The sequence below is a fragment of the Giraffa tippelskirchi genome, chromosome 2 (genome assembly GCF_054371585.1).
Source record: "Giraffa tippelskirchi isolate mGirTip1 chromosome 2, T2T-mGirTip1v1.2.pri, whole genome shotgun sequence".
NCBI classification, from domain to species: Eukaryota; Metazoa; Chordata; class Mammalia; order Artiodactyla; family Giraffidae; genus Giraffa; species Giraffa tippelskirchi.
Window position 1 is genome coordinate 175,707,679 of NC_137276.1, and position 10,079 is coordinate 175,717,757.

The window sequence follows — 10,079 nt, forward strand, 5'->3', positions numbered from 1 at the left end:
CCATCAGCAGATGAACAGATAAAGAAGATGTGGTACATATATACAATGTAATATTACTCAGCCATAAAAAAGAACAACTTTGAGTCAGTTCTATGAGGTGGATGAACCCAGAACCTGTTATACAGAGTGAAGTCTGTCAGAAAGAGAAGAACATAGATTGTATATTAACACGTGTCTATGGAATCTAGAAAAATGGTATTGATGGGCCTATTTGCAGGGAAGGAATGGAAACACAGATATATAGAACAGACTTGTGGACACAGTTGGGGAAGGAAAGAGTAGGATGAACAGCGAAAGTAGCATCGACATACATACACTACCAAGTGTAAATAGATAGCTGGTGACAAGTTGCTATATAACACAGGGAGCAGAGGGGTGCGATGGGGGGATGGGAGGGAGGCTTAAGACGGAGGGGATACATGTATTAATATAATCATGGCTGATTTGCGTTGTTGTACAGCAGAAACCAACACAACATTGTCAAGCCATCTCCCTCCAATTAAAAAATGAATATATTTTTTAAAAAGATGAATTAGACCGCCTACGGAGGACAAGCGGACAATCTGGGTGTCTGAGATGGGACCCCTCCCCCACACCTTAACAATCAGGCCATGAGTGCTAATTACACCAAAGTGATGACAGTAAGAGGCTATGGGGCACAAAGGAAGTAAGAGTTGCTTCTGACTGAGAAACTCGAGGCAGGTAGCCTTCTCAGAGGAGGAAGCATGTAAGCTGGGACATGATGAGGAAGGAGGTGGGACCGGCTCCCAGCATTTCTCAAACTTCCATTGTGGATTTGATGGTGGAGACACCACATGTGATGTGGGGCCATATTCTGTGCTCCCCACTGAATCCCGTACTTGACCGACTATTTTGCTTTCTCCACTTCTCTCACTCACAGGAGACCCCAGCATCTGCTCCATCTCCAACCCTGACTTTGTCCTCTACTCTTCAGTCGTGTCCTTCTACCTGCCCTTCGGAGTGACTGTCCTTGTCTATGCCAGGATCTACGTGGTGTTGAGACAGAGGAGACGGAAGCGGATACTCACTCGACAGAACAGTCAGTGCCTCAGTGTCAGACCTGGCTTCCCCCAACAGGTGAGCATCCTGGAGCAGCAGAAGGAAGACACAGCCTCCCAGCCTTGTGTCCAGCAGTGCACACTTTTGCTTGTTCAGCCCATCAGGGACACACATCTGCCACCTTTTAACCTGCAGATATTGGCTAGGCCTTAGAAGGAGGAAATCCAATCTCAACAGTGCATTGATAGTCTTCCCTAGAGCACACTTTCTGGGCTTGTTCTGCTTCCTTTCAAAGTCTTTCATTGCCCTCAAATGGCCAGCTGTTCAGATATCACACAGGTATGGAATTTTAGTGTAGCAGCTTTACCATTCACATCAAGAATCACTAGGGGTCTGTTGAAACTTCTTTTCCTTTCTAGATGTGCCTCTGTGTCAAGGCACTAACCAGCTGGTGGAATGGGATGCTGATGGCACATTTTATTAGGTCTTTTGAGGCTCTGAAAAGGAAGTTCATTGAAATATTCCAATTGCTTGGGCTGTAAATTCTGCTTATTCCAGTGCCTAGTACATGGTTCAAGTGTATTCATCTGAAGTATGAATGGATACATACCTATCACTTGTAACTGCTAAGCAAGAGATAGCAGGGATACTATACAGCCTCTGCCTTCATAGAGTTTAAAACCTTAGATAAGCAAATAAAACACACCTACACCCAAAATTAATGAGCAGCCCAAAACTGAATAGAATGTTTGCCAAAGTGAAATGAAGACAACTAAGCACATAAATATTAAATGCTGGAGAGATTATGAGAAGATAAAGTCAATATGCTCAGGAAAGGGCTTCATAGAGTAAGAACTGAGTTTGACCTTGAAGGTAGGTCCAAAGTGGACATCTAGATCAACCTGTAACGACTTGAGTGAGAACCAGAATCTCAAACTGAAGTCCCAAAGCTTGGGTGGAACAAGAATATTAGCCCCCATGAAATAGGAGGTCAGGACCCAAGACTGAGGATATGAACACATTGTATTCATATAGCGTCATCTATATGACCCAACTATACAGAGCTTAACACACAACTGTTTGTCCTTCAACCCACCCTAGTCTTCCTGTCTACGGTTGCACCCCATTTGGCAGTTTTCAGTAAGGGCCAGGTTTCCATCAGATGCCACGGGGAAAATGGTAAGTAAGCCACGCCTTTGGGTGTAGGAAAAGAATAAGAGACCCTTTCTCAAGACAATGGCTTGACTCGATTCCACTTCCACCCCAAAATGAATTTGGCCCCAGTACCATACGTGGATATATGGTAAATAACAAACCTGAGAACCTATCTAATTTGAGCTTCAGGATAGGCATTATTAAGTGATATTCCAAAGGCATGTGACTCTTGGGATAGATCCCAATGACTGGAGCCAGTGACTCTTGGATGTGTTGTGGAGTTTACTGTCCAGAACCACCTGCATTAGAGGAAAAGGACATCACTGAAACAGACATGGGCAGAGCCAAGAAAAGTAGAAAAAGGAGGCTAGTGGGAGAATTTCATGTGCCCAGTTGCCATCAAATATGGGGAAAACCAAGACGTTTTCATAGTTGCCCTAATTCTTATCCTTCCCATTCAAACCAGCCCTGACTCCCCAAGCAAGCCAAGTGCCAAATGGAGTCTAAAAGTGTTGGATAAAAGACCAGTATCCCTCTCCCTGAACTCCACAGCTAAGTAAATATTAGGAATAAAGCTTCAATAACCCATAATGATGAATGACAGAGCCTTGCTTAATCTCTGTATAGTTCAGTCACTCAGTCATGTTAGACTCTTTGCAACCCCATGGACTGCATCACGCCAGGCCTCCCTGTCCATCACCAACTCCCGGAGTTTACTCAAACTCACGTCCATTGAGTTGGTGATGCCATCCAACCATCTCATCCTCTGTTGTCCCCTTCTCCTCCTGCTTTCAATATTTCCCAGCATCAGGGTCTTTTCAAATGAGTCAGTTCTTTGCATGAGATGGCCAAAGTATTGGAGTTTCAGCTTCAACATCAGTCCTTCCAATAAATATTCAGGACTGATTTCCTTTAAGATGGACTGGTTGGATCTCCTTGCAGTCCAAGGGACTCTCAAGAGTCTTCTCCAACACCACAGTTCAAAAGCATCAATTCTTTGGTGCTCAGCTTTCTTTATAGTCCAACTCTCACATCCATACATGACCACTGGAAAAACCATAGCCTTGACTAGATGGACCTTTGTTGGCAAAGTCATGTCTCTGCTTTTTAATATGCTGTCTAGGTTGGTCATAACTTTCCTTCCAAGGAGCAAGTGTCTTTTAATTTTGTGGCTGCAGTCACCATCTGTAGTGATTTTGGAGCCCAAAAAAATAAAGTCTCTCACCGTTTCCACTGTTTCCCCATCTATTTGCCATGAAGTGATGGGGCCAGATGCCATGATCTTAGTTTTCTGAATGTTGAGTTTTAAGTCAACTTTTTCCCTCTCTTCTTTCATTTTCATCAAGAGGCTCTTTAGTTCTTCGCCTTCTGCCGTAAGGGTGGTGTCATCTGCATATCTGAGGTTACTGATATTTCTCCTGGCAATCTTGATTCCAGCTGTGCTTCATCCAGTCCAGCGTTTCTCATGATGTACTCTGCATATAAGTTAAATAAACACAGTGACAAGATACAGCCTTGATGTACTCCTTTTCCTATTTGGAACCAGTCTGTTATTCCATGTCCAGTTCTACCTGTTGCTTCCTGACCTGCATACAGATTTCTCAAGAGGCAGGTCAGGTGGTCTGGTATTCCCATCTCTTTCAGAATTTTCCATAGTTTGTTGTGATCCACACAGTCAAAGGCTTTGGTGTAGTCAATAAAGCAGAAATAGATGCTTTTCTGGAATTCTCTTGCTTTTTCAATGATCCAGTGGATGCTGGCAATTTGACCTCTGGTTCCTCTGCCTTTTCCAAATCCAGTTTGAACATCTGGAAGTTCTTGGTTCATGTACTGTTGAAGCCTGGCTTGGAGAATTTTGAGCATTACTTTGCTAGTGTGTGAGATGAGTGCAATTGTGCGGTAGTTTGAACATTATTTGGCATTGCCTTTCTTTGGGATTGGAATGAAAACTGACCTTTTCCAGTCCTGTGGCCACTGCTGCATTTTCCAAATTTGCTGGCATGTTGAGTGCAGCACTTTTACAGCATCATGTTTCAGGATTTGAAATAACTCAACTGGAATTCCATCACTTCCACTAGCTTTATTCATAGTGATGCTTCCTAAGGCCCACTTGACTTCACAGTCCCACCAGACTTTGTCTGGCTCTAGGTGATCAAACCATCATGATTATCTGGGTCATGAAGATCTTTTTTGTATATTTCTTCTGTGTATTCTTGCCACTTTTCTTAATATCTGTATAGTTAACTAACCATTTTTACCTGGGCCTCATATAGCAGTTACAGACTCTTGCTGCAAATGATTTTTTTTTCAGTAGATGGGAGGTTTAAAGTTACCTACTACAAATCCAAGGTCTGAGAAGGCTCCAAGGGCAAATGAAGGAAAAGTAGTGACTACGTAGGAGAGATTGGAGAATCAAGAAGCTGGCATTGTCTGGAGTGTGGAGAATTAGGTTCTGTCCTGCCATCTGGGAATGGAGGGCTCTGCCAGCCAGATCCCAAGGAGTCCGGTGTTTCTTCATGTCAGTCAGAGAGGTAGTGATAAAAGTTTGTAGAGAGAGCTGAAAAATACGCTCACCAATGTGAGAATGGGAAGAATCACTTTCCTTCTGTAGGACTGAATTTCCAAATATGTGAAAGGGAGACAAGCTGCATTAGATCAGTGTTCTCCAATGTGAGATTTCATAAGCACTCTCAGAAATTTGTCCCTGGTCCTTTAGTTTCAGAAATAATGCATATTTTAGAAGATCACTAGATGTCAGCTCAGTTATAAATATAATCTTACAAATGGTCAGCCAGATAAATCACAATATACTTATATTAATTATTAGAAAATTCTATCAAAATGAAAACCAAATATTTAAAAAACATATTATGATAGAATCCCTGCAAACACCTCTGTGAGTAGTTTCTAAAACACTAAATTATCTTGAAGGCCATTTGCATTCATTCATCCATTTCAATAACTTTTTGTTATTGAAAATTTCAAAAGTAAAAAAATAGAAAGACAAATATAACTAAACCTTCAGTAGCCATCAGCCATGCTCAGCAATTATCAGCTCATGGCCCCGTCTTCTTTCAACTACATGCCCACCTACATTCATACACCCCACTGGATTGTTGTGAAGCAGATCTCAAACATAATAACATTTCAACCAAAAATATGTTATAAGACTCTCTAAAGGATATGGGCTCTTTTATAAAACATATAACCACAATACCACATCACACTAACAAATTTAATAATAATTCTTCCTTGGTGGCTCATATGGTTAAGAATCTGCCTGCAGTGTAGGAGACCCAGGTTCAATCCCTAGGTTGGGAAGATCCCCTGGAGAAGGGAATGGCTACCCACTCCAGTATGAGGAATCTGGTGGGCTACAGTACATGGGGTCACAAAGAGTCAGACACGACTGAGCAACTAACACACACACAATATTAAATATTCATTCAAAATTTCCTCAAATGTCAGGTAAATTTTTATAGACGGTTTATTTGCATCAAAATTCAAGTAAGAGCCATACTGTGCACCTAGTAGGTGTTGTTGTTGTCACTGCAATTTATTTGTTGAAGAAATTGAGTCATTTGTCTTGTAGTTTCCCATATTCCAGATATTTCTCCTTACATCCTAATGGTGTCATTTAACATATTCCTCTGTATATCCAGGTCATTCTACCTTAGAAAGTCCAGGCTATAATTCTGTGCTCCCCTTCTCAAGGGATTATTGTGATTCTCAGATGTTCTGTATGTGGTAGGTGCTTTTGGTTGTAAAGGCACAAGCAGATTTTGTTTACCATAACTTCCCATGAGCCCACCACTCTCAGAGACACCCTCTGTAGGTTTCACAGAATTATGGTTTCTTTTTCCTTCATTGCACTGTTTCCCTTTCAGGAACATTCAGAAGATAAACAATATCCCCAGAAATGTCAGGACCCACTCTTGTTACATCTACAGCCCCTCTCCCCTGGCCAGACACACATGGAGCTGAAACGCTACTACAGTATCTGCCAAGACACTGCCTTGGGAACACCAGGCTTCCAAGAAGGGGAGGGAGACTTGAAAAGGGAAGGGAGGACTCGGAACTCCCTCAACCCTACCATGGCACCTAAACTCAGCCTAGAGGTTCGAAAACTCAGCAATGGCAGGTTATCGACATCCTTGAGGCTGGGGCCACTGCAACCTCGGGCAGTGCCACTGAGGGAGAAGAAGGCAACCCAGATGCTGGTGATTGTGCTTGGTGAGTTTGAGTTATGTTAAGCTGGGATAGGTTGGATTACATTGAGTTAGGCTGAATTCAGTGGAGCTGGTGGAGGATACTTGGGTAACCATATTTAACAGAAATTGGAAATCTGACAACTTTAATACTTGTAAATGTTAATATTTATAAATGTTTAGAATGTAAAGAGTTTGTGAATATATCTTAATGCTGATGGGAATTCAAAACATTTAGACTGAAATTTACGAAACCAAACAAGTCACCTAATTGAGCTATGTTTTGCATCTATCACTTGGAATTATAATGGATAAACCAAATAATAAATAAGACAACAATTCAATAAAACAATCTGGCACATATTGGATATTTACTAAATGCTTACCTATTTTAAAATATTGAGGGGGGAAAATGAGGATGCAAAAAGACACTGTCATATGATATTATAACATCTATATTGAATATAGAGAAAAAAAGACTGAAAATTAATTCACTTAGATGTCAAAAGTGATTGACTGTATAGTGGTTGATTATTTCACTTTTTTTACTTTTCCATATTTACCAAGTTTTCCATAATGTATAAAACCAGAACTAGTTTTTATAGTAGAAAAAATACAAACTTCATTTAAATAAAGAAATTAAAAATTGTTAAGTTGCAGATACCATATAGAGTTGTTAAGGTAACCATATCCTGTTCCAATGAGTCAGTTCTTTGCATCAGGTGGCCAAAGTATTGAAGTTTTGGGTAACCATATTTAACAGAAATTGGAAATCCAACAACTTTAATACTTGTTAATATTTATAAATGTTTAGAATGTAAAGAGTTTGTGAATATATCTTAATGCTGATAGAAATTCAGAACTGACTCATTGGGAAGACTTTGATGCTGGGAAAGATTGAAGGTGGGAGGAGAAGGGGATGACAGAGGATGAGATGGTTGGATGGCATCATCAACTCGATGGACATGAGTTTGAGTAAGCTCTGGGAATTGGTGATAGACAGGGAAGCTTGGTGTGCTACAGTCCTTGGGGTTGCAAAGAGTCATACATGACTAAGTGACTGAACTGAACTGAATTGAACTGTATCCTGTTCACTGTCAGAGACAAGCCCCAAACTTGTCGTATCTTAGGGACTTCTCATATCCAGGGAACCCCTATGTTAATCTCCTTAACAGCCTTAACTGTGTCAATTGCATCTTTAAGGTCTTCCCCTATCAATGCCAAGAATCATATCTTGCATGGATAGACATAAAATAAACATTTGAATTGAATTGAGAACTAGACAAGGCTAGTGAAGAATTATCTAAAGATCAAACTAGAAAACTGATTTAGGAGCAAAGGTCTGGGATGAATCAAAGATGTAAGCATCTAGTTTTCTTGTCTAAAAAAAAAAGAAAGAAAGAAAGTGACTAATCATATCTGTTTCATAGGTTTGGTGTAAAAATTAGAAGTTTAAAATTAAACTTGCAGCATACTTGCTGCCATTAAGTAGACAACTGGGACTCAATTTCATGCTGCAACAAAGGAAGTAAACAAATCCCTGACCCAGTTTTTCTTTTCCTTTGCAACCTAGGGACCTTCATTGTCTGCTGGCTGCCCTTCTTCTTGACCCATGTTCTCAATACCCACTGCAGAGCATGCCACGTGTCCCCACAGCTCTACAGTGCCACCACATGGCTGGGCTATGTGAATAGTGCCCTCAACCCCGTGATCTATACCACCTTCAACGTCGAGTTCCGGAAAGCCTTCCTCAAGATACTGTCCTGCTGAAGGAGGATAGGAGAGAAGACTCCCTGTGCCCACATTTAGCTGCCAGGTCATGGTGCTGCTGGCCAAGGCCTGCTCAGAATGATGGTGCAATGTTTTCTGAATGGAGAAGGAAGGAGATCCCTGGAGCAAGGATGTCCCTGTGTGGCAGGTGTCACCAGCTACTTCTTCCAGAACAGCATGTTCTACCTCCCCAGCTAAAATCTGACTTCACTCTGGCAATCTTGAAGTAGTTTAGGGCCCCTGAATGATAAGCAATAAATCAGAGAGAAGCTGAGAGAACACGATTCCACACACAAACACAATTGTCATCAGAGGCATGATTCATTACAGTGAAGGAAAAAATGAACAGAGCTCATAATTTTCAACTTGCCAGGGGTCCTTGAAATCTCAGCCAGTAAACCATCTTGCAGACAGCCAGTATCTCTTCCTTCAATAACTGTCAGGCTAACCTTGTACTTTCATGGGCCCACTCTCTCTGGTCATTCCTTTCATTCACTGCATCCTAAAATATAACAGCAAGGCCAGTGCCTCCACCTCTCCATAGGCTCTGACTAGCTACATTTAGTTTGGGAAATTCCTCACCCTGAGAGAGACATGGTCCCGCACTGGGACCTGGGCTTCACTTTAAACCTTGCTACCCCTGTATTTTGGGCTTACCTGGTGGCTCAGTGGTAAAGAATCCACCTGCCAAGCAGGAGACATGGGTTTGATCCCTGGGTCAAGAAGATCCCCTGAAGAAGGAAATGGCTACCCACTCCATTATTCTTGCCTGGGAAATCCCATGGACAGAGAAGCCTGGTGCGCTATTGTCCACGGGATCACAAAAGAATCAGATATGACTGAGTGACTAAACAACAACAATAACCACTGTATTTTAGCTCTAGCTAAGAAGCCCCTTTGATTCCATTCCCTTACTTTCAGAGTGTCAGCTTCAGAGTAATTCAAGATGCGGGTGAAGTGACAAAGGAAGGACAATTCTCTCTAGTATCACTGTTGAAACTTATGGTTCAGAACATGCTTTAGATGTGCTTTTCATAACCTCATGTGAGGTTTTCCTACGCAGACATCTCCATCTCCTGCTTAACAGAGATCCAGTACTTTCAGACCCAGAAACCCATTGAGTTTTAAGTGTCTACAAGGCGCTATTCATCTCCCAGGTTCTGGATATATGACAATGAATAATACAGCTCCTGCCCTCAAGGAGCCCACCACCTGCTCCAGTGTTTGACTGTTCACTTGTCTAAGGGTGGTAGGGACTCACCTAAGCTACTAGAGGACCCCAGAACTTAGACCAAATAGCTGTCCAAAGCCATCATAAGGACAGTCTTTGAAATGTCCTAATGCAGATGCTAAACATTATCCTCCAACAATTTAGATTAAAGGTATAATAGAAACAATGTGTAAATGTCATTCAAAATTGCATTTAGAAGAAACTTGAATATTCTCACATTTACCTTTTCACCTACAGAAGCTCTTTCTTATTGATTACAGGATCAATAAAATCTGTGGATAATTTATGAAACATTATCATCCTGAGCTTCAATAAATTTACAGTTAAGACCTGTTCATGCATAGGCATGACAGATATTTGCTGCAATGCTGTTAAAACCTCAAAATGCACAGGAACTCTATATGGAATCCAAGGCTTCCTTTGCCCCTTCTTATTCCTTTAACCCGTTAAGTATATATAAGGAGGAGATATACACCCCCCACCCCAGTGAATCAGTTATTGTTACTCCTGAATGCTTTAATTGCCAATATTTTAAAATATTATTGTCCATAACAATGCTGTCTGCCCACTAGTTCTTGTACCGGATGCCATCTGGCACAATAGGTTTATGGAACAAGTAGAACTAGGGACTGAGACAATTAAATATCAGAAGAAGTCAAAAGTACATGAGTCCTAAGTTTTTCTATGCAAAACAA

The 10,079-nt window shown here is 41.3% G+C and overlaps 1 protein-coding gene across 3 annotated transcripts in view; it reads left to right on the forward strand.

Moving 5' to 3' along the window:
- The window catches only part of DRD3 (dopamine receptor D3), a 42,933-nt gene extending 33,567 nt beyond the window's left edge, over window positions 1–9,366 (forward strand). Inside the window, exons 4-7 of one of the 3 annotated variants that reach the window (XM_081572077.1) lie at window positions 902–1,098; window positions 6,126–6,261; window positions 6,361–6,408; window positions 7,957–8,153. In XM_081572077.1, coding sequence (XP_081428203.1) covers window positions 902–1,098; window positions 6,126–6,261; window positions 6,361–6,408; window positions 7,957–8,153 — 578 coding nt within the window. Of the gene's footprint in view, window positions 1–901; window positions 1,099–2,121; window positions 2,200–6,062; window positions 6,409–7,956 lie in introns of all 3 variants that reach the window. The other 2 variants (XM_081572074.1, XM_081572075.1) reach the window with 2 other exon arrangements.
- The last annotated feature ends 713 nt before the right edge of the window (window positions 9,367–10,079 follow it).